General features: G+C 38.3%; 1 protein-coding gene across 1 annotated transcript; it reads right to left on the bottom strand.

Moving 5' to 3' along the window:
• Positions 1–527: 527 nt before the first annotated feature.
• On the bottom strand, positions 528–26,048 carry npepps (aminopeptidase puromycin sensitive). The gene is made up of 23 exons (XM_015049881.1): positions 25,472–26,048; positions 17,563–17,647; positions 17,287–17,364; positions 17,072–17,193; positions 14,433–14,540; positions 12,764–12,964; positions 12,432–12,528; positions 12,318–12,351; positions 11,805–11,919; positions 10,638–10,802; positions 9,695–9,799; positions 9,555–9,615; positions 9,356–9,465; positions 8,983–9,046; positions 8,152–8,291; positions 7,936–8,070; positions 7,108–7,327; positions 5,692–5,834; positions 5,111–5,167; positions 4,440–4,547; positions 3,274–3,429; positions 3,032–3,079; positions 528–1,911 (listed from the first exon to the last, which is right to left on the bottom strand). Exons 1-23 carry the CDS (start codon positions 25,775–25,777, stop codon positions 1,765–1,767), a joined length of 2,805 nt encoding a protein of 934 aa, XP_014905367.1. The 5' UTR covers positions 25,778–26,048; the 3' UTR covers positions 528–1,764.
• Between the last annotated feature and the right edge of the window lie 29 nt (positions 26,049–26,077).

Here is a 26,077-nt window from a genome sequence, read left to right on the forward strand (position 1 = left end):
TAATCTATTTCACCTATTATGGACCCAAATGTTGCTTTAACAAATAAAACTTACTTTAGGATGGAAAGAGTCTTAGTAGCTGCGTTTCCATTAACCTTATAATGGTGCAAATTAGAATTAGGAAACTTTATCTGCATTACGGAAACGTGACAATTTTGAACAAAAACTAATGTTTTCGATAAGTTTTTGCGTTAGAAGGAGGATATTCAGCCGTATCAAAATTCTCAAAACTGCAGTGGAAATTTTTTTTTCGCATTGCCGGTCACATGATCGACAACCAGACGTCATTACTGGCGGAAACGACAAAGAAGACAACATGAAGTGGGAGGAGAATGTCGCATGAACAAACTTATTGACGTGATTTTAATTGCGTTTCTCATTTAATGGAAACAACGCAATTGTGTTTTTTCTACATTAATGGAATATTGATAAAGTTTTTCACACATTTGTAATGGAAACGCAGCTAAGCAGAAGCTGAAAGACCAAAAAAAAAAAAAAAACAAAAAAAAAAAACCCATCAAGTTGGAAATTTTATATAGTTATATATATTTTTTAACAAGTCTGTAGATCCTGCCATGTTGGATACAGTTCATGTTGAGTGGAAGTCACCTATTATCACCACATTAGGGTTTAATATTTACTGCAAACCAACTGGCTGCTTTAAGGCTGCCCAGTTTGACAGTTAAACTGGAAATCAATCCGTCCCATCAAGACAAGTCTGAGTTTCCTGGTGTCCCTTCAGAATAAAATACAACATAAATGTTGCCATTCTTTTTTTTTTCCTGGAATAAAGACAATCTAAACACTTAAATAAATCACTGCATCTGTTGTCTGATAAAAAAAACTCCTGAATCGTCATTTAATGGCTGGAAGCGGATAGAGAAACACGATTAAATATTTTTTTTTTCTTCGACTCCAACTATACAAACCGATTTAGGTGCATGAAGGGAGGGTGGAGACATGATTTATGAATAGTTTCATTATTTCTTTTAGAAGAATATAAGAAAAAAATGCTTGCATTAAACAGTTTACAATATAGTACCATGCTAGCGCTGCTTGCCCCCGTCCTAACAATTTATTAGCAGTGAAGAATCAGTGCTGTTGGAAACTACAACACACACTAGTGTTAAGAAGCTCCCTCTGTCCAGACGCGCTCAGCTTTCACCCAATCACAGTGCCCGAAATAGGAGGAAGAGGAGACAGGATGAGGAAGGAAAAATAAAAAGAGAAACTGAAGTCACCAATTTCCATAAAGAGGAAAAAAAAGGGAAATGGAAGTAATCAAAGCTGAAAAATGACACTTCATGCAGAAGGAGTTGGGTTCACAGTTTTCTCAGCTATGATGGAGGGATGGATGACGGTGTGCATATTGGGGCACGTGAAGCGGGTTCTGGACCAGCCGGGTTCTGCTGCATCTGCACAGCTTTAGTAGCGTTGCACACCGACGGCTGATAATGGATATGTCCTCTGGTCATGGACAGACTGGGAGCAAACCTACATTCCTGGTCTGATTAAATTGACTTTTCTCATTAAATTCAACTCCTCTCGTCCTCCAAAAACAAAAAAACAAAAAAAGAAGCTCCGTTCAATCCTTGGCTTTGTCTTCTTCTTTTGTACAGTTCAGAATAAGGAAGCTAGGAGTTACTCGTATCTCCCCGTCTGATATAAAGTCCCGGGGGACGTGGGCGAGACGGCTATGATGATGGGAGGAGGAGAAGCAGGGATGGAGGGAGGGATGGGGAGCGCATGCAGCAGGCGGGCGGCTCAGACGGGGGGCGCCTTGCGCTGCAGTAGATACTGGTGGATGTCGTCCGCGTCGCGCTTGAGCCAGGCGGCGTTCAGGAGGATGTTCTCGCAGCACTGCTGCACGGTGCGCTCAGCGGCCGGCGCGGGGTGACTCTCAAAGAAACTCTGCAAAGGAAAAACACAAAGGCCTTTAATTAGACCAAGGCAGCCTGATGTTTATGAACGGTGGTCTGTTATGCTTCCTTACAAAACATGTTTCATTTTTTGCAGAAAATCAGTGGTCACTTCTGAATATTTTGAGCTCTTTTCAGAATTAGCTGTTTTATGGTCTCTGTCACTTTAAATCCAAACAGAACTCATTGTTTACACTTGCATGTGTAATGAAAATGCCTCCAAACAGATGCAAAATTATGCGACCGGACATATTTGAAAAGCAGAAGTGGAGTCTCCTGCACAACTAGGATGCAGCAAGTGGTTTCTGGATTTTACGTCAACAATAAAACACTTGTCTTTTCCAGCAGCCATTGTACAGTGCATACATCGGTAAAACTCTCATTTATAGATTTAGATTCACATATTGTCACCTTCCTAAAATTATGGCGCAAGTCATTTTTTTCAAAAAGTTTTGGAAAGAAAAAAAAAACTTTTGGCAAAAAAATTACACAGGCCATTATATAGAAAGGCGGCAATATCTTCATGTACATACTTGTTTTTTTTATTAATTTAATTTATTAGGCTATATCTAAATTAGTTGTAATGTCACATGTTATAAATATGTCACTAATGGTTAGATTTATATTTACTACAATTAGACAAGAAGTAAGCAATTTCCCCTTGGTGACCAATAAAGTATATTCTATCCTAAAACCAGCCGACTGGAGCTCAACTTGGGTTGCTAGGTAACGGGCAGAGTTCTGCTGGGGTTGCTAGGTAACGGGCAGAGTTCCGCTGGGGTTGGTAGGCAACAGTATAGGCTTTGCTGGGTTACTAAGTGAGGTGCAATGCCATTTCAAAAACCTCCAGAAATCAAAAAATATTAAAAACCAGCTGGGTGTTTTTTTAAGTGCTTGGGTTGGTTTTAGAAGCAGTAAAAACCCAAATGGAAATACAAAAACATGCAGAATGTGAATTATGCATGATGGGTTCCCTTTCATGGTGGAAAGTTGGGCGGATGTTTTGAAGTTCGAACGTGTTTGTTTAGCTTAAATATTTGAGTCGACAATCTGCAATTTTGTCTGGACTAAAGCTCACAAAGAATATAAAAAGTAAATAGTTTAAGTCTCACCTTGACTTCAGTAGCCATTTTATCAATAGCAAAACCGTCGACTGTGAGCTGCAAAGAGAAACAACTTAAATGTTCAGGAAAGCAGAAGGATAAAAGCATTTGCTACAATAAAAAAAACAAAAGGAAGACATTTTATCTCAAATAACTGATGCCGTTCCATACATGTAATCACTGTAGACGTCCAACTGGAAGCATGATTTTCATTCATGCTTCCAGCAAATGAAAATCAGTTTTCCACTTACCTTGATGAGGCGTGATATAAGGAAGCCTCCTTGGTAGCGGTTGTAAAGCTCCTCCCAGTTGTCCCTGACAAATTTCCAGGCAGCTTTCCGGCCTTGCTTACTGCTTCCTGCCACCCCTCCGATTACAGACACCGTGTCCTGGGGACGAACCTCTTCCTGCCCGGGGCAAAATCCACAACGAAAAGTTAGGTTGGAATAAAAGCAAATACCAAGTTATCCAGTTTACATTTTTACACAACAGCTGAGGAGGTTTGTGTCATATGCAACAGGTGAAGTTAAAGTGTCTGTCCAGACTCTCGGAGTGGGAATTAAGTCAAATAAATGCTAGGCTAACGCTAACATGCTTGCTCCATTTTAATACGACTCAATACTTCAGTTTGTAACGTATTTCAGAGCTGTTCAGGTCACACAGAAAAGGCCGATTTCCTGCTACACAAGCTTAAGGCTTTGAACTTTATAAAGTTTATTGGTTGGTGTTTCAGCTGCTCTCTACAACAGATTATTAAAGTCAGGCTTAGATTTCTTTTAATGAGAAAAAGTTTTGATAGAATAAAGATCTGACGAAACCAGCTCAGCAAGTCGGAGTTCTTTCTTCCAAACAGACAATCGTTTCAAAGTCCTGCTACAGGTAATAATTTGGTGCAGATGTGTTAAAAAATTAAGAATTTCCTCTTTTTAAAACTAACGCCAAAGTATAACTTCACAAGATGCTCAAAATTTCTCTTTTTAATTTTTTTGTTATTTTTTTATGTAGCAGTTAAGTTTACAACTTTGTTCCGGCATTTTGACGACTTTGTTCTGGCATTTTTATGACTGTTCTGGCATTTTTATGACTGTTCTGGCATTTTTATGACTGTTCTGGCATTTTGACGGCTGAGAAAAAAAGTTTATTAAAACAACAAATCAATGTGTGCTTGATGGGGCATAGAGTCCAGTTTACTCAGGGAATCCTTTCACAGATTCTATTAAAAATACATCAAGCTGATTTGCGGGATTGGACTAGGACATCAACAGTCTGTCAGTTAATGTAGCAGGAGATCAGGGACAGGGACTAAATACTGAACAAAAGGAAGGATTTCTTGTTAAATTCCTTTCTCCTCTGTACAAACTGATAAACTAAAGCACTCGGAAGCACGAAGCTAAACAAACAAAAACAGTTTGTGTACCGAGAGGGCGAAGTTGAGGACTTTCTGGATTAGATCGGGAGCAGAGATGGCGCCAAGAACTCTCTCGATGCGATTTTTCTCCTCCTGCATGTCGGCTTGTTTATGCAGCTGCAGGAGCAAACAGAGAAAACACAGAGAATGGTAAAACTTTTCATAATCCACAGCTTTCTGAGAGTTGTGTCTCTATATCACAGTTCACCGTTTCTCAGCTGACTGACAACAAGTGCTAGCATAGCAAGCTAGAAAATGAAACAAGTTCTGAGAAGAAAAACACTAAGACGACCCGGATGTGGAGAACACTACTGGAAAAAACCAGAAGAACTGAGGGAATAAAATAACATTTAATGTGATTAATATGAAATATTACTTATTTTCTCATAATTAAAAAAAGAGTGGGTTTTGATGAAAAATATTTTATCTGGTAAACTTTTCCGCCACAGAACTTGTAGTCAACTAAAATCAGAAGATATGAAGCAGCATTTATGCTAAATGGATATAAAAATGATGGAATAATGAATAAAAATTACTCTAAAAGTTAATTTTCTTTACATAATTTTAAGCTTTGTCCATAGGTTTGCAATTAGGTCCTGGATTAATCATTCATTGTAGTCCTGGAAACGGGCACTATAAAAAATTAAGTCTGACACAGAAATGTTTTTTAACCGGCGTACCTTCAGCATCGTGTCCAACGTGGCGCCGTCTCCGTGCTTCAGCACCGTTAGATACACCTGGTGAGAAGTGAGTGAAGATAAAGACTCAGTATTAAATGTTGACGACTTTGGGGAACAAACGATGATTCCCTTTTTAATCATTCATTTGTCAAATTGCACATTTTTAACTGCTTAATGTTTTTCTGATAATATCTGCATTGAATTTCCACAAACAATGACACTGAAAGAACTATGTCTATGTCATTACATCGGAATCTGATTTTTTAAAATTCTCCATCCTCTTTAATGTTTAGCTTTATTTTATATCCTAAAGACAGGCTTCCTGCCTCAGCCTAAAGTCATGACTGTTTGGATAACTGGTCTCTAAACTCTCCTAAGGTGTGAGTAAAACATTAATTTTGTGAATAAAATGGTTGCACAGTGGCTCAGTAGGGACCACTGTTGCCTTGCAACAAGAAAAGTCCTGTAAAATACAACATAGGAAATTATATTCTACATTTTCCATAAATGCCACCCAAAAAAAACCAAATATCTAACTTTCAGCATGCCCCTTTATTGTATTAATCTTAAACCTCTCTTACCGGGCTCCTCAGGTCTGCAGGCAGAACCTGCTTCGCCTCCACATGCTCCTTGAATCTCCGTCTGGCCTCCTCCAGTGTGGGTTTGTGTCCCGCCTTGCCCAGTTTCCCCAAAACCAGGCCTCTCAGCAGGGCGTCCAGGTGGCCTGAAGTCCAAAATACATGTGAGAAAGAAATTAGGAAAATATTTCAGCAGCTGCAGAAATTATTCTTTGGAACTTGGAAGGATTTGAACAATAACAAAAAGGATAAAATCAACAAAACGTTTTTTTTTTTAAGTTATAACCTGAACATGGATTAAGAATGAAACGACTGGATTGATTTGATATTTAGTATTTTTGTTCTGGAAAAATAATTTTAAGTTGATGTCACAAGAGTTCGTTTTTGAAAACTGGTCAAAATGGTTAAGTTCAAAATGTCAGACCTCATTTTTGCATAATTATCCGATTAATTTTTAGTTTTCTCTCTTTTTCTCCCACTGATGTTGAACTTTGTTTACCAGTTTACATATGATGTACAGAAACTAAACATCAACAAAATATAGATACGATATTACGACGGTGTTTTAGGGCCACACTAAGAAAATAAAGTAAAAATAATAAAATTACCGTATTTTCTGCACTATAAGGCGCACCTAAAAACCTTCAATTTCCTCAAAAGCTGACAGTGCGCCTTATAATCCGGTGCGCCTTATATATGGACCAATATTGAGCCACAACAGGTGTAGCAACTACGGTAAGCAGCCATAGAAGAAGAAGCGCGCGGTGCATGCTGGGATAGTTGTCAGAACGCTGGTTTGTTAATAAAGTTTGACTGACCCATCTACCTACAGACCTGATAATCAGGTTGTCTGCAGGTCTGTGAGTGAAACAATGACTGGGGCAGCCTACTATACAAGTTACTCGGGGACCACTTTTGTAGAGTACGGACCAAATCCCGTCCCGTATAGGTTCAATACGGGACGGGTGGCAACCCTAACTGTAGCGTCTATTCTATGCGCCTTATATATGAAAAAAGTTTTAAAATAGGCCATTCATTGAAGGTGCACCTTATAGTGCGGAAAATACGGTTCAAGAAGTTATGAAATTATGGGAATAAAGTTGTATTATTAAGACTTTATTCTCGCATTATTTCAACTTAATTTTCATAATTTTATGACTTTATTCTAATAAATTTATTTTTTTTATGGCCCCAACACTCAGACGTAAAAAAAAAGGTTAAAGATTTGTTTTTATCCCTAATGAAAAGTGTGTTCTTACCATCACTTTAGAATATGCCAAATATTTGATTCATTAAATAAAAGACAAACATGCCAAGAGAAATGTTATTTTTAAAAGTGTTATTTAAATTAAATGTTATTAAGAAGGAAAGAAACAACAAGCGTTTGGGTTTAAATGTAATTTCATGGTTCCTCCTCACCTTCGCCTGGCTTGCTGTCCCAGCCCAGCTTCAGGCCGATCGGGGCGAACAGGTCCCTGATGAACTCCAGGATCTCGTCGTGAAACTCCGTGTGAGACAGCAGCGATGACAGAACTCCCAGGTTGCAGCTCAGGTCGCTCCAAACGGTGTAGTTCGGCTCGTTGACAAACGCCTCCATCAGCTTCAGCACCTCCACTGTGCTGATCATTCCTGCACGAGACTGAAGCCACACGACAGGAAGTGAGCAGAAACGCCAAATGATGAAACGGAAGGAGTCATGGACGAGCTGCATCCTTTATTCACCGAGCAGAAAGGGAAATTACAGACTCTTAAAAAAAAAAAAGTAGTTCAGCTTCTTCACATTACAACCTACAGGTTGTTGCTAGGTAACCATAGAATGGGTTGCTAGGTAACCAAAGAGTGAGTGAGTTAGCCGATTCCACCAACTTTGGTAACGGCAGACTGAAAGGTTTCGCAGCTAAAGTTTTTCCTCTGCCTACATCTCCCAGAATGCTGTGCGGTTCTGGATTGGAGTTCAGTGAATATTCTATATTTACTTATTTATCCATTTTATTTTTATTGGAGTCTTGCAACAAAATTCCTCTCGATATGTAGATTTAAATGATGCATTATAAATTGATATTGATCATGCGTCTATTGCGATATATAATGTTTTTGATTTATTCTTCAGCCCTGTTTGTATTGGTGTAGAAGAGAACATTTACTGCACCAACAGAGGAGTTCAATAAATCTCAACATGGATCTGAAATGTGTTTCTTCTCAGTATGAACTTCACTTAGAGAGGATGTGTGTGTCAGTGAGACCTACGAGGGAGAAGAGGTCATTCTGCAGGCCGAGTCGGTCCACAGGCTGGAGGCTGAGGTCTCTGATTCCTGGCAGCAGGCTCTCCAGCATGGACGAGCTGTACTGGATCCGGTAAAAGCCGACAGTTCCAGGGTTTATCTGCAAACAGAACGAATGCGTTACAGCTGGAAAACATCCTCACATTGTGTTTTCAGGGCTCAATGTGCAACATGAGCTCACCTTGATCCACTGATCCGGACCGACGCCGTTAAGAGTCACTGTCGTCTCAGATTTTTCCAGCAAAATCCTGAGTTTGGAGCATTTGGGGTCCTCGCTAGTACAAATACTGATAGGCACCATCCAACTGGGGCAATCCTCACCTGTCCGACAAAAAGGGTGGAGAATTTATCCTTCACTCAAAGGATAAATAATCTTTGAGTGAAGTCCAAAGAACATAAATGGCCAGAAAAATCAGCTGGTAACTGAAATCACCCAACTTCAACTCCTGAAACTTGAAAGTCGGATTTTTCCCCGATCAGTAAACGCACCGTACTCAACTAATCCGAAGAATTGGTTAATTAGCAAATCACAACATTCTTCATAGTAGAAACTGTAACTTTGTGAACAGGAGTCAATTTGAGATATTTTCAATATCAGGGTGATATTTAAAAATAAAAGCACTTCAGATTTAAGAAAACATTAAAAAAAGAACATTTTCTACAAAGGGAAACTGTAAACGGTATAATGAATGAGCATTGTTGTGATAAAGTCCTGAAGGTGGCGTGTCGCAAAGAGTAAGAGCTTCTTAAAGAGACAGAGGCCCAATTTCAAAGCGTTAAACTATAAATTCAAATAAATAATGTTGTAATATTGTTTTTTCCAAGTAGATTAATCATAATAATATTAATACGCCCTCTCAAAGATCAACAAATTTTGATTTATAAAGAACCATTTACACTGGGATGTGGAAGACATTTTAAATATCCAAAATAAAAAACAAAAACAGTGAAATGGAAACAAAACCACAAAACAACTATAACAGATTATTACTCATAAATAGTCAGAGCTCACCATTATGTGGCCCACTGGCACAGAACTTCTTCTGCGATAGTTTAAGGATTCGGTCATCACCTTGCTGCAAATGACATCATCAGACAGCGACTTAAAGACAGTGGAAAATTACACCAGTAGCAAGACAGAAGGTGAAGAAATTACCAAGAGATTTTCATTTCAATCAGGTTCAAAACATGTTATAACTGCTACAGTTGAAACCAATTACAAAAATAATCTCAAAGCAATGAACATGGAAAGTTTTCTAATTTTTAAAACAAGAAAAGTTTGGTCAGATTTAACCTCAGACAGTGAGGGAAAAAAAGGCACATCTTTTTACTTAGTGCATTTCCAGATGGCAGATAAATCAACTAAATTAAATAAAACGACTCACCTGTTCCTGGTCGACTACTATGATTGGAAAGCCCATTTGCTTGGTCCATGAACTCATCACTGCAGCAATAGGTTTCCCACTCGCCTGTTCCAGACAATCCCAGAGGTCCTCTGTGGAAAACGGCCCAAAATCAGACCAACGAGCGGCGGCCATTTTAAAATAACTCCAGCTGGACACAATGCGAACTGACTGGTCTTACCTGTTGATGCATTTTTATGTTGGAACTTTAAAAGATAGGAATTCATTCCTTTCCTAAAGTCCTGTGAAGACACATTAAAAGACCGACTGAAATAGGTTGGTGCAGCGACGGCGCCGGGCCACGAGTTGGAGACCACCAACCTCGTCTCCAATGTAGTTGTGCAACATGCGGATCACTGACGCTCCTTTGCTGTAGGAGATGGCATCAAATATTTCATCTACCTCTGATGGATGGCCCACGTTCACCTGAAGCACACAGCCACAAAACGTCACGATAATTTCACCCTTGATGAAGTAAAACAAAACAATGTATTCTAGGGCTGCAGCTAACGGTTATTTTAGTAATCGATTGATTATTTTAGCAATTAATCGCATTAAAAGAGGCCACATTGTGTGGATCCACATTGTGTGGATTTTTCTTTTAAGTCTTCTTTATACCATATTAAAAATACATTAAAAGAAGCAAATAAATAATGTGAAACGCTCAATCCTCTTTGCTCGACTTATCAAGTTTTTTTTTTTTTTTTTTTTTACCATTTTGAGGAGCTGTGGGTATTTACAGACTATTTTTTCTTTATATACATCTTGAATGCAAAATGTACATATTTTTTGTTCAGTTTTGGCTTAATTGGTGCTCCGAGTGCATTTTATTTTTCAGCAAGTGGTTTTTTGTTTTTTGAGTCTCCATACTCCAGTTAATGATTATTCGATTTCTAAATTAGTTGCCGATTATTTCAGCAACTGATTAATATGATTAATCATTTCAGTCCAAATGCCTTATGATTCATAATCACCTTTCAGACAAACCATTTAATGACACAAGGGCTGAAACAATTGATCTGATTAATTGAGATGAATCGATTATTAAAACGATCGCAAACTACTTTAGCAAACGATTAATCGCTAACTTAAGTATACAAACTTAAAAAAGGCCATTTGTTAAAAAAAAAAACAACATATTCAGAGCAGCAATTAAGCCGAAACTGTACCAAATGTAAACATTTTTTCTATAAATATGTTTTATCCAAAACTCCTCAAGTCCCCTCATAGTTTTAGCTTCATCCGGTGCTGGTTCTCCTCCTACCTCGATGGGGTGGCTGCTGTCCAGCGCGTCCAGGTCCAGAGCCCGGGTGTAATCTGCCGAGACAAACTGGGTCCAGATGTCGTACTCTGGGAAGCAGTGATCCACACACAGGTACTCGATCCAGGAGGCAAACCCCTCGTTGAGCCAGAGGTGAGTCCACCATTCCTGCACACAGACACAGACAGGGAACGTCGACCATGAACAGCTGCACAAGCGAACGGGCTAATTGGGTTAAGTTTCACTTTATGAGCTTCTATAAAGAGATATGCATCATAGGGCGATCAATTAGCCTGCAATTCTTTCATACTGGATCCTATTTTAATATTTTCCCCCTTGCTTTCTTTTCTAAAAGAGAAATTACAAGTCAGAAAATATTTTCAAAAGGTGGCCTTTATTTCAATCATCCCTTCATTGAATTGTATGACGGAGTATAAGGGACAGTATTTGTTTAATCATGATAATTAAGATTTATAAGACATTTTACCAGAAAAAACGTCTTAAAATTGAGAAAAAAAACTTGACTATCGAGCTCAGTCAGTGTGATTCTTTATTAAAAAATAGACATAGTTGTTTGCACAATCGTATCAAAACAAGGCTACTGATAATCTTTTAACACATTACATCAAATTATTAAGTTTTTCTATTAAGTATTATTGGTAAAACTTGTACCAAAATGCTCAACACTCCTATTTTTCTCTTAAAATTACATTATTTTTCTAATATTATGACTTCATTATTGTAATTTAAAAAATGAAATCTTAGCCTGGCCCTTATATTTTGTTGACTTGAATTGAAAGCTAGAAAACATTATGTTCAAACAAGATGGCAGCTCTAGGCGCGCTGACATCACCCTGAACTGTGAAAACTACTTCTGTAGGAAAATATCAATTTCACATCAGCTGGGAAGGCTAAATAGATTCCTAAACATAAAAACAAAGCATATTACATCTATAATTGTAATATTTTTTAGCTAGTTTCATAAATGTACAATATAGTTCTAGTTACCTATAAATTTCCTCCCATTAACTGCCATTTTTATTTATTTCAGTTAGCAAAAAAGTTCTCTCAGTTTCATTTTCCGTTAGTTTCAGTTGGCTGTAATCACCTCGGTAGGTGCGAGATGGTGTTTCCCTTTAAAAGTTACTAGTGAGTGTTCTGGATTATTACCATGGTAACCAGGTTTCCAAACCACTGGTGGGCGAGTTCGTGTCCAACCACTAGCGCCACCCACTGCCTGGATGACGAACACGAGTTCTTCGGATCGATTAGCAGTGCAGTCTCCCTGGAAACAAACATCAGCTGGGAGATTTATTTGACTTTCTGTAAAATTTACAGCCTTACTGTTTTAAATCTGGTCAGTATTGTACGTTTTGTCTAAAGTAACGTGATATTATGGTTCCTTTTCGCCAGATCACAAAGCCAGTAGAATTTATAACTACATTAAAAAATTAACAGCCAATCCATGTGATCCGTATCGGTGATCAACACTCATGAGCGATTGGTATATTCTGAAGAGTTATAGTTTTAATTAAGTCATATTAATAGTATCACAGTTCAAAAACCCCAACAAACCATTTTAAAATTGCTACTGCATTAGTAGTTTCAGCCTCAGGCTTTAAAACACTGCCAACGTTAATACCATTAATGTTTTACTACAATCCAAATATAAATGATTCTCACCTGTATGTAACAAGGCCCCAGTTTTCCATGGCACCTAAGAGACAGAAAGAAAACCGACTTTTACTCTAAATGTTTTAAATTCCTCAGAGAAGATTAGGTTTGGTATCTACTCACCAGCAGCAAAATCAGCAATCGCTATGAGATCAATTTTAGGTAATGGATAAGGAACACTGAAGTAGTCTTTGTAGAAAGGTAAGGTCTTACAAGCGACCTGTAAAACATTTTTAAAAAGCCGGTTATAGTGACTTTTATCCACTGTCAGCACCTGAAAATGAGAAAAACTAACAAGCATACACAAAGCATGGCAGGATAAAAGCAGCGTCATGCAAGTTATGGTAATCTTTAATTTATTTGCTGCTTCAGTCACGATGTTTAGTAAAATTAAAAGAGAACATAAAGCGAACGGACCCGTTCGGTTGGTGTAATTCCCAACATAATATTCTTACCTCCAATGCAAATTTCCCTTGTTCTGCCTTCCCGACGGGCGTGTACACGCGTACCTTTATGCCATCTGACGACTGGCTCTCCACAAAGTCATATTCACCGATCACAAAAGCTACGAGGTACGTGGACATGATGGGCGTGGTGCCGAACTTTACCTCCACGAGGTTTACATCACCTGGGTATGGCTTTTGATGAACGACATCCTGGAAAGAGGAAACCATGACATAAATATATCACCTTTGAAAATAACACAAAGAAGAAAAAACAAGGCAGAGACAAAAATTAAAGGCAGAATTTTAAATCTACTTATGCTTAAATTTAAGCACAAGTGGAACAGACACTAGCTGTGTTTCCATTGACCATATAATTGCCCAGTCTGACATTTTGCAAATAAATTTGCTTAATGGAAACACAATATATACAAAAATACCCCCCAAAAAACAAACTTGTTTTTCGTTAAAAGGTTTTGGGGCAAAGATGAGGTGATTTTGTTTTTGGCTACCAAAATTGATTTATTTTGCAAAACAGCAATTTTTTCGCATCAAACGAGTCACGAATCAACAACAGGATGTTGCCACTGGTGCAAACCACAAAGAAGACAACAGGAAGTAGTTGGAGGATGATGGTATAGCATGTTTTAATGACTTATCACGCATACAAACGTATTCATGTGTGATATTAATTGCGTTTCTTATTAATGTAACCATCTCAACTGCGAAAATGTGTTTTTGTTCAACATTAGCAGAATATTGACAAAGTTTTACACACATTTGTAACATAAAGACAGCTGGTGTCAGCCTCATACCATGTTAAAGTCAAGGGAGTAAAACTGTGATTTTAAAAGAGATTTAAAGACATCAACTTAAGGCCACCAGAGCAAATGCCTGATTCCCCCTCAAAACAATTAATTAATTTAATTAATTTCTTGTTGAAAAAAGATGAAAGCCGAGGAAAAAACAACATGACCATTCAGACTCCAAACGGTTTGAAAGCAATCAGATATGTATCCGAATTAGCACCACATAGGAAATATTGAATTGGACCATTCAGACTGCCATGAAAAAGTCAGATTTGGGTCACAATTTGGGGGGAAAAACCCACTGCATTTGTCTGCTGTGTGAATGTAGCCTAAGATAATGAGTGACTTTTTTCTTATGCGAAGGACAGAGAATTTTCTACTCTGGAACAGTTTATAAAATGTTTTATTTTGCAACATTTTGGCAAGAAATTAACTCCATACATACCTAACAAAAGGGTGTAAATGAAGTAAGACTTACTTGTTAGCTTTGTTAGTCAAAGCTTCCTGTGACTAACAAACTCCTAGTTTTACTCATTTCTCAGAAAGAGCCAGATTTATTTACCCAGCACTCATCAGGTGAAATGTTAGCTATGAGGGGTGTGGTGGAATATATAACCTCCAACAGATAGTGGCTGCTGATTAAACGTAGATACAAATGCTTTCACTTCAGATTGACACCCAATGACTAAGCTCATTTCTCACGTATATATAGTATTAGCCTGCAGCAGAAAATGCCGTCCGTCTGCCTAATGTTATGCAAACTGAGAGGACGACAAACACAGATGTCAGAAAGTTGGCAGCAGATAGCGACTTGGGGAGGGGAGGAGTGGAGACCGGAGTTTCTGATAATGAGGTGTGAACAGATGACGTACCATATTGGACAAGGCGACTCTGTCCTTGGGAACTATCAGAGTGATGTCAAAGGTGGCTTTAATAGCGGGCTCATCCCAACAGGGGAAAGCTCTGCGGGCATCTGTGGCCTGAAAGACAGGAAGAAAAATTAAGAAAACCTGAGTTTTATTAAGACGTTGCTCAGTTCGGAGGGAGTTGGTCACTGGATGGGTGATAAAAGAAAAACAGAACATAAGAAAATACCTGATAAGTAGGGGGGCGGGCACTTATTGTATCATTTATCATAAATCCATAACAATATATCCCGATAAACATGTGATTAATATCAATAGATAATAAATCTGACAGAATTTGACAGAAGCAAAGTTGGCGGAATCAACTGACTCGCTCACTCTTTGGTTGCCTAGCAACTCGCTCACTCTTTGGTTGCTTAGCAACACCCTGTTGAGTAACTGCCACAGAATAAGTTTAACTTTTGCCACTGTGCCTCATAACTGCTTAAAAACAAAAAAAAAATAGTGTCATGAAGTGAAAACTGTGGATTAAACAGAAAAGGTCATAGCACCAGTTTGGCAGTATTTCATTTATTTAAAGCAAAAAACTAATCAATAATTATCCAGAGACTCATATGAAATTAAAACTTTATTATTCAGTCATATCATTCAGCTCTACATATTTATGAAGATTATTGTATAAAATATCAGCCATTTTCAATCATCAACCTTTATTTCAATTAAACATATCAATAAATTGAGACATTAAAAATAATAAATAATCTAAAATAAAATATAAAATGTTCACAATTTTTTTTGGCATTCAGCAAATGTTGATAATTCTAACTAAAGCAATTAAAATGTAGTCCGATTTAACTTCAGACAATGAGAAAAAAATGTGTCTTTATATTAGGTGCATGAAAACATCTGGTTTCAACTGTAAGGCTTTCCAAATTTAGACTTTTAACTAAGCATTTGATTTAACTTTATTATTTCAAGCATTTGTTTGAAAATCAATCACTTTCAAGACTTCATACAGAAATCAAGCACGTTCCAAACCTTGAAAACACCAGACTGAAATTCAAGCATTTTCGAGGATGAACTCTGTTAACTTCCCCAGGTGTCGTTTGCCCTACATGTTGTGTTTATTGTTGTGTTTACTGATCAAAGATCAGATGATTGAGATTGTGAAAGATTTAACGAGTTGCTTCTCAGGCTCCAGAAAACCAAACCAGTTCTTTTATAGAACCAGTAAAGAAGCGGCGCCAGCGCCTTCCTGTGCATGGAGCCGCTTTAACGGAAACATAAAGGAGAGAGAAAGACATGCCCTGAGGGCGAATGCCATCACTTTCATTTTTAAGTTATCACACCTTGTTTATTTCAGTTGGCATACCGTGAGATCTCTGGAGCTTCAGCGCAGTAACTGTAATGCTTACTGTGACCACTAGAGGCGCTGTTGGGGGAAAATATCTGCTGCCTCCCAGTGCAATATGATCTCTGAAAATTAGGAAAATATTCAATGTAAACTCCTATTGTTATTGAAGGTTTTTACATTTAGCCGGAACATTAAACTCACCATCTGATAAAAGTTCTGTCTCAAGTGGATGAAAATGTGGGTACATTTTGTTGTTATAATAACAATAATAATGCTTTATGGCAATAAATTTAATTTGTTCAGGTAATTCGGGGCCGTCATTGTATTATTTACAAAGTTTAGGCAGTTTTGTTTTGACTAGACCAGTGCCGTCCAAACATTTTGCCTTGAGGGCCAAAACTGGCAAATTTAAACAGCTGTTGGGACACAAAATCAATGAAATGAAAAATGTAAAAATTTGTTTGAGACTTTTTTTAAGTTTTACCGACTCATCAATAACATTTTTTATAAAACCTGAATATAATTAAAGATCAAAAACACAAAAAGATGGGGCTTCGGACTGTTGCCGTATTACGACGGAGTATCAGGGCCACGCTAGGAAGATGAGAAAAAAAGTAAATTATGAGAATAAATCCATATCAGAATGAAGTCATATCACAAATTTATTCCCGCGTTATTGCGACTTAATTCCTGTAATATTTCTCGCATTATTACGACTCAATTCTTGTATGACTTTATTCTCGTAATATTACTGTCATTTTTTTTTTTCTTAGTATGGCCCTAATACTCTGTCACACCTTATCAACAGAAAAAAGTTTCCAAGTTTCATCGGTCACCAATCATTTTATATTTTGTTGGCAACATTTGTTAAACCAGTCTTAACTTGTGCTCAGAGGCCAAACAAAACCATTTCAAGGGCCTCAGATGGCCCCTGGACCGCGCTTTTCACACTGCTGGACTTGACACACCACCAAAGGCTCAAACTGGCTGATGCCACTGCTCTCCTTGATGTCAGCAACATCACTGGTTACTATAATTTCTCCTTGAGACGTTGGACATGTGAATTCAAACGTTTAGAGAAAAACACATTAGGTTCATCTGTAATTGTTTTATTGGATTTTAGATTCATCCTGAAAGAATATCCAAAAATCTAGGTGGTACAATAAAGAAATAAAAACACATTTCCTCACCTATTTGTATTAAGTTTATTTCTTCAATAGCAACCAAATTGAGAGTACAACAATAAATCTGCCTACTGCGTTCTCCCATCCTGTGGACGCCATCCACTCACCTCAAACTGTGTGACAGCTGCATACCGGGTCTCTCCAGCAGCCGTTGTATATTTACTTCTATAGAATCCTTTCATTTTGTCGTTCAGTTCCCCCACAAATTCAATCTTCAACGTGCCAGAGCCTGTGGAGGCATTCACAGAAAGAGCACAGCTATTTGTTCTCGTTTTTTATACATTTTCTGAACAACTCTTTGACAGGCAGAATCCCTCCATACCTTTCTGTAGGGAACTTGGAAACGACAGGGTGACTTTTTCATCCTCGTTTTGATAGTTGAAGCCTGTGGCATTGATTTCTAAACCAAGGAAAACAGAGAAACACAGACAGAGAGAAGGAGAGAGAGAGGAAGGCTGATGACTTGGAAAAAATGACACTTGTGTGACTTTTCAGTCAGCTGACACAGAGGTGAAAGAGGTCAACACCATATTTTAGTGATAACAGTAACATGACAAAAAGGAAGGAGGAAAAGCCAAACTGAAAGTGTGACCCTCACCATCTGCTCCTTTTGGTACGAAGGAAGCTGTGATAATGTCAATGTCAGCGCAGTTCATCACGATCTGATTTGTAGCCTGTATGACCTGTAAATATTGACAGAAAACAGTTTAATCTACAGACTCACAATGTCAAAGACATACATGATTTATGGCTGCCGTTTGTGTCTATGCGCAATGCGACGTGTGAGAAATGTTCACCCATGCAGCCTGTTTTTAACTATGGCCCGCCTTTAACTATGGAAGGCCCTCCAGACCAAAAATAGTGTGTAAATTAACACGTTCTAAACAGTAGATAGCGGGATGAGCCATTTTTTGTTGTTGTTTTTTTTCCACACAGAAATGAGTTGTGAATCTCAATGAGCTTTGTCAACAAACATTTGACACTGTAACTGGAAGACATTTTAAATATCCAAAATAAAAAACAAAACAACCAAAAAACAAATAAAATGGATACTGAAGTTCTGAACCATTTTTTTTTGTTAGACATTTTGTTTTCATTGTGTCTCTGAGTCTTTCAATCATGAACCCCCCCCCCCTCCCAGTAATTTATTGATTTACTGCTTATTGCAATATACTTAATATGGATGCCCTAATAAAACTCCCTCTATAAAAGTTTAGTTCTGCTCCATCTAGCTCAACTCTTTTCAGACATCCAGCTTGCAAGCAAACCCAAAGTGTAAATGAAACTTTGTCTGAATCTTGCACTTTGTACTGAAATAGGATCAGAGCCTGGAACACATCCAACGTGTCTAAATGTTTAAAAGCTGGAAACGAAGCCATTCCCCACCCCATCCAGCACAGAGCAAGGCGAAAGAAAGACACACATGGTCCACAAACTGTGGAACCAGGGCCTGCAGTGGTACTCAGGCTTGTGAAAAAATGTTGGCATTAATTAATTTATGTTATAGTGACAGCGAACAAATACCGGAAGAAGTGAACTTAAACTTGAATCCAGTAATAAATCAGAATGACACTTAAATGAGCTCCAGTTCCAAGTTGGGAAGGCAGATAGATTTGCTCAAAGCTTCATTCAGTGATAATGTCAACAATATTAGCAATACAATGATTAAATCTGCAAGATAATATAACTTTAGCCATTGCTACATTGTTTCCCAGATTGGATTTTGGAGTTGTGTGATCACATATATGGAGGATATGGACCTTGATGAAGCTCTCCTGGGTTCAATTCCCGACCCCCAGACCCCATTTACTGCCCTTCTACTCACATACTAAAACACAGAAAACAACATCCCTCCAACTTTATTACTCAGAAATCCAACATCTAAGGACTATTACTTAAATTTGCAACCTTAAAGTTGGAAAATTTTTTAACTTTTTTGTAAAACAAGTTAAATAATAAAACAGAATCATTTAATAATTTATGACAACAAGCTGAAAAGTGGAAGTCTTTGTTGCAGCACTGCTTTGTAAAGTCTTAAATGAAAAAAATTGAGGATTACTGCAGCATATCGTTCTAAATTGTGATGCAAAAAATAATAGAAAGGACTAAATTTATTGTTAGGGCAAACAGACGCTGGTGCACTGTAACAGTAACATTGACAGTTTGTAGCACAGGAGTTTTGACACGGCTGTCAGCTGCGAGACTGACGAGGCGGAAAACCGGCCGCAATTATGAAACATGACAGAAGGCAGAAAGACAGACTGCTGAGCCTTTGGAGCACATTGCGTTAACCCGCTGAGGCCTTATGCAACGCAAACGTCTCACTTCAAGACATGGACTGAACCAGGGTTGAAACTTCATTTTAAAATAAATGCTTTTGTCAAGACGTTTTCAAACGAGAGAGATTATGCGAATTTTTTTTTTCTTAGGGTTTGTAAAAACTGAGGAATGATGCTTCTGTGTTTGAAATCAACTTTCTGGACAGTTTGCGAGTGAAGGCAGATGCTTAAACCTGAAAAGACATTTAAAATGTTCAAACTTTGCCAACAGTTGGATATACATAAGTGATAGTGTGCAGTGTCTTTAGAGAGGGAAGCGCCTCCCTCTCTAAACTGCCTCTTGTCTATATATCCACATTTTGTGATAGCAAAACAAGTGACCATCTGATTTCAGTCCAGCTTCTTAAAAAGTTGGTTTTAGAATTACAAAATCTGATTGTTGCAAAATCTGGTGCAACTGCAGATTGTGCAATCAAACGGGAGATGTGGAGGGGACTCAAATTGGAACATTTCAAATAAAATAAGCATCAGAAATCAGCAGCATGTGATACTTCATCAACTATGACTGCTACTGAATAACACCAAGCCCAGCAGGACCCTCCCGATGTAATGGTGAGAAACATCAAATGTACACAGCAAACAGATGCTCGATGTGTGCTTTCTCTTTCAAGTACCAGTTCTAACTGGCTGCACAAACCGTCTGTCATCATTACCCAAAACACCTGCAACGCAACAGCTGTTCTCCTTTACTTAAGCTGATATGCTGCTGTAACTACTTTGTTTTGAGAATACAACAGGTTGACTTGAACCACAGACCAGGAAAATAAAAATAAGAATATTCTGTTTTTATTTTAAAAAGTGGTCACAATTGCTAATAGGGTTGTAAACAATCAATCGACTTACAGTTAATTGTCGAGTAAGATCTACTTTTTGTGTTGCAGTTTGGCCGCCATCCAGCAGTGGGCGCCACTGGTCATCCCTAACCAGAGCCAGGAATCAAGAACGGGAACAGAAACGGTCCAAAGAAACCCCGGTAAAATGCACTTCATGCGGTTCTGTTTTGAAATATAAAGAACTCGACAAGCTCCTTACGTTTCGAATTAACTGATGTAGCTAATAACGTCTGCTACGACCTTATTTTTGTATTCTAGTGAGGGCGCCGCTGGTCATAAGTGGAGCCGTTAATACACAAAAAAGATGGCGTGGAATAGGAGAGAGAAACGGTCCAGAGTCCGATGTGGAATGCAAAATACACTTTATGCGGTTCTATTTAGAATATAAACATCCCAATAACGCTCTTTCAGCCTAGCTAGGCAGCCTCTCATTCAACAATTACTGACATGAAGGTGAGGATGCGATGATTGAAATTGCAAAATTATAAGGGGAAAACATGATGCCTATAGGCACGGGTGATTTTGAGGGCTGTCATTACTTGATAAAGTTCATGGAACCAGTTCCAACTGGCTGCACAGCCTGTCATCATTACTGAAAACACCTGTATCGCAACTACTGTTCACCTTTAAACAAGTAAGCTGCTGCCATAACAACTGCCGTGCTTTGAGAGTGTGGCAGGTTGACCATGGAAAAAACCCAAACATCATTTGGGCTTTTTGTGATCACACTTGCTGATGATCCAGTTGATCAGCAGCCCATAACTATGAACATGTGCTTAGTTTTCCCTCCTGACGTTACAGGAAAGTCATTCTCCATGGCTGTGAAATACTTCTGGTAAATAAAATGCATATTCCATTAAAATGTTAAATTTAAACTTTTCCAGATCTACTGTCAAACAGTGGCACTACATTTGCTTTGAAAATATTCTGCAATATAAAAAACAGGAGCACCACAAGGGACAGTACTCTGCCCACTCCTTTCCACTCTGTACACCTGAAACTTCCACTTATAGTCATAGTCTTGCCATCTGCAGACATACTCGAATTACACTGCAGTTGTCAAGCGCATCATATATGCACAAGACATTGAGTACAGAGAGCAGGTGGATGGCTTGGTGGCATGGCGTGGAAACAATCAACTCTTTCTTAATTTAAAAACAAAGGTTAAGTTTCAGGATAAACCGGAACGTGTGTCAAACAAGCAGCAGTAAAACAAAGCAGACTGTACTCCTTGTACTTTAAGTCCTTTAGCGTTTCCAACTGTATACAGCATTTCTTCTATAGTCTTGTGGATTGTGTAACCACTTCGTCATCTGTTGGAGTAGCAGGACCACAGCCAGTAACTTAACATGTTTTCACATGTAGATCCGGTTCCATTGCAACATTTGAACACATAAACACGACATGTGCAACTTCCTTCTTCACTAAATGTAAACAAAAATGGAGTAGTCAGATTTTGGCAGTTGTAGGATTTCACTTTTGGTGCTGGTAAAAGACCATGTGTGTTACACTCATGCTTTGTTTTGTTTTGGTTGCATTTACCCAGAATGCCATGCCCTATAGACCGCTTCCTGCTTTTGGAGCAGTCTCCGATCCGCTTGGCATTCACATATGTGTTGCCAGAGTTTGCTTCAACTGAATCGAGACATAAGTTTTAGCCAGACCAGAGTTCACCTTTTGGTCTGCATCAGAGTTTGATTGCACATTGACATCTCCCCAAACAACATGGACTTTCTAGGCAAATTAACTAAAGTTTGTTTAAAGCGGACTAAACATGGTTGGTGTGAATAAACCCCTGAAAGCTAAACAAGATGATAAAGTTGACTACGCGCTGGGTCCTACTGTGGAACCTCTGGAGATGACCGTACAAAGGAAGACATATTGGACAACATGGACCATCCTCTTCTCAAGACCAGTAATACAACACCAAGTCATTACCATGTAAAACCACCTGCATGTCTTTTACGGTATATTTCTACCAACTTTGCTTGTCTAGAGACTGACATTTTTGCCTGTTCTACTTTACAAAATGGTTCATGTTTGGGTCATGTTAGCTGGACGTGTCCTCAAGCAAAAATAATCAAATCCTGGCAATGCTTGGATCTGAACTTTGGGGTATTTTAACACAAGAATACTCTCTTGATTGTTTAAAGTCTGGTATTTTGCTGCCTCCAGTGTCTTTGTTTTGTTTTCTCCAACATTGACCTGTATCCATCGTCCCATCAGTGCTGAATCTCTGCAGCTCCTTCATAGTCACCAATAATTTCTTTGCTGCTTCTGAGTTATGTTCTTGTTGCAAAGCCAGTCAGTTTAGGTGGATACCATAAATTACTATGTTCACAATTGTGCAATGATCTATTTTTGGGTGGTTGTTCAGCCAGCATTCAGTAAAAACCTTCCAAACTTGGGATATCATTTTATAACCTGACATTGCGTCTACACAACGGTGCGGTGGGTTCCTTGACTCACGGTAAACTTCTGACTTTAATTTCACAGAGGTGGAATGTATTTAATAATTACGTAACTTGGAAGCCAATTGGTTTTGCTGAATTTTAATACAAGATACATCTCAAATGCTGAATACAAAACAGCACAACATGTCGCAAAATATACAACATATCCTCTCAGTGTGCGCAGTATTCATATTGCAAAGTTCTGTTTGGAGGGCAATAATTGTTGGCTAATATTTTCCAAGTGATGGAAGCACTGGTGAGACAGAGAGGACAGACGATTCCGTACCTGACTGTCATCTCAATATTTATCAAGAGCCAGATTTTCTAACATCGTGCAACACAGTTACAAAACTATGAAAATCTTTAGACTTGAATTTGTGGAAATTCAAGTCTAAGCGGAAGGAAAATGATGCATTTTCCTTCCACTTAATGATGCACTACTTTACTGTTTTACTTTGTGTCGGTTTATCACACAGGATACAATAAAACACACTCACGTTTGTGGTGTTAACTGGACAAAATGTGTAGAAGTTCAACAAGTATATTTACATTTCCAAGGCACAGCTAGTTATATGTAGTACCTTTTGCAAATCCACGTTTATACAAGAAAATAATGAGCCGAGTCTTGAATTATGTTCTGTTAATGTGCAGTGAGGGAGAGTTTACAAGCAGGGACATGTTTGCACAGGTGGCTGATATGCTGGTGGCCACACAATGGGCGGAAGTGCACTCTATGTAGAGCTACTGATTTTTTTTTTTTATTGTTGCCTATTTTACATTAAGATTGTTTTTCTTAATTATACATTGGGTTGTACAGAATTATAATATACACAGTGTTGAGTAGAGTAGCCAAAAATTGTAGCTGAGTTAAAGTATCATCATGTCAACATATTTTTACTCCAGGATGAGTAAAAATTAGCCGTCCAAGAAATTACTTAAGAGTGACAAAATATTTGGTACAAAAAGCTACTTAACTAATGCGTAGCTGATAACAGCTCATGTAATATTTAAAAATGCTGTCAGAAAAAAATTAACCTAATGTGCAAATTATGATTCTTCAGAGATTGGACATGAACAAATACGTTAATTTAAACAGCCATTAGCCAAACATAATCTTGTAGCACCCTCAATATAGTTTTTATACTTATTGGTGGTATTTATGCATCTTTTTTTAGGGATATACGTACATATTATGCTCCTAAACAGCCTAATCATAGATGGGTAGTGTAACAAAACATTGTACTGAAGAAAAAGTATCACAACGTCAACATATTTTTACTCCAATAAAAAGTAGCCGTCCAACAAGTTACTCAACAGTACCAAACATATTTCACAAAAAGGCTCCTGAAGTACTGGAGTAACTGATCATAACATTTAAAAATGATGTCAGATAAACAAAAATATAAAGTTACGTCAAATTTGTAATATTTTAAAGATTAAAATAAAAACAACATTTCAAAATAAATTTAGGAAGAAAAAATATTTCCAAATCAAATTGTTTACCATTAAACTTATGAAACTAATACTTAAAGATGGTGTTTATGTGTTAAAATAAGGAAAAGTACTTCCAGTGACAATAAATAAATACTAAATTTCTTTATCTCCAAGTGGCACAAAAGGTTCAGCAGTCAGAAAATAACATAACTACAGAGAATGCTTATGTTAAAGTCGCACGGCCCGAACTGTCATGGGGGAATCCAGTCCGGAAAGAAGGTTGTCCCTGGCTCTGGTCTGTTCATGCCTCATTCTAAGGGGGGGGCAACCTCACCATCTCCTTCAATAACTCTCCGATTTGCAATAATTTCTGTTATTTCAACTGTTAACTTTATGCTTTCTATATCCTTACAAGCTGCATCAAGTCTGAGAAAATTCTGCCAACAACTAAACATTCTTCCTCTCCTTCAATTAACTTTTTACATGCATTTAAAAAGTATTCGTACATCAGTCGTTCTGCTTCTTTTTTGTGCATCTGCGCTGTCTTCTCAACCTGGCAGATGACCCCTCACACTGAGCCAGGTTCTGCAAGAGTTTTTCCTCTCACGATCACTACGTGTTTGCTCGATAAGAGAGTGTGCTGCAAAGTCAATGACACAATGTAATCTGCTGGGTTTCCTCAGATAGAAAACATTTGAAACTAATTTGAATAATAAACTGAACTCAATGCACTGTTTGACGAGTAGGATCAACTGCAATGTTTATATGATTGAATTGAAGTGCGTTGAGACGTGTTGTGAATTGGCGCTATATAAATAAACAACTGAAAACTAAATTAACTGAGTATTTGTAACCAGATACTACCCATCTTTGTACAAGTTAACTGTTGTTACAACGGGCAACTGTCAGACAGACTGGGAGAGCGAGTGGGAGGGAGCGACACGATGTTGCCATGATTTAGCAAACACTTGACAGCATTAGCTAGCTGTACCTCGGCTTGTTTGAGGCAGTAATAATAATTATTAAAGTAAGATATAGTTGTTAGGTGATCTAAACTGGTCTCACGTTAGACTTGCAGGCAGACGCTTTTAACATGAAGGCTAACTTAGGAGATATTTAAACGGTAGGCTATGCTAACATGAGAGTGCAGGTCTGCTACTACCTTCTGCACAGCTGTGTTAGCTTTAGTGACTAGCCTATTAATAATATACAGAAGTCTCTTGCTGCTTTTCAGGCCAATGCGAAACGCTTAAAGATTTACATTAGCGACCTTCAGTTAACACACCCACAACAGCAGCTAGCGGGCTAGTTGTGAACAGTTACTCGTGATCAGTGAACCACGATAAATTGGCTAGCGAGTGGCAACGTTAGCTGGTCAGATTACATAACAAAATCCCTGCCTGGCAGGCTCAGACAACATCATCCATGTCTGAAGCCAAGCAACTTACCTCCACTTGTGCCTCCAGCTTGCCGTCAAAGGTGAAGTCGATCAGATCTGGCTTCAGACACAACCCATAGTTGACGGGGCAAACGTCAGTAGGTAACCGCACGAAGGGCCTTCTTTCGGGCATGGTTCCTGTATTTTGGCCGCTTGCGCTGCTGAACGAGGAACTGTGTGTAGTAGCGCCGTTTATCTTTGCGATTTTTATAAACACGGAATTGATTAAGTTGGGTTTCGACAGTGCGGATGGACAGTAGCTGGTGACTGTACGCGTGAAAAGCAGCGGAACCGTGCGTCCGAAGAGCAGCAACATGAACTGAAACCCTTTCAGCGCTACTCTTCGCTCTTGTACAGCCCAAACAACTTCACTTAATCAGCGTCGAGTTCAAGAGAAGTGACGTCATCGCGTCTCGGCTTACGTTCAGAACGTGTGAGGCAGCGCAGACAACAGACTTTCTCTTTTTTAATCTTTACTAAAGATTCAAAACCGGAGGTGACAAAATAACTCATGTTATTTACTGAAGTATGAGTACAAATACTTCTGTAAAAAAGTCTAGTAAAAAAAGTCTACTTTAATAAATAAGTACTATAAGAATATAAAGATGATTATTTG

This window comes from Poecilia latipinna, unplaced genomic scaffold (assembly GCF_001443285.1).
Source record: "Poecilia latipinna isolate Pla-1442-1.1 unplaced genomic scaffold, P_latipinna-1.0 Scaffold963, whole genome shotgun sequence".
Classification (NCBI taxonomy): Eukaryota; Metazoa; Chordata; class Actinopteri; order Cyprinodontiformes; family Poeciliidae; genus Poecilia; species Poecilia latipinna.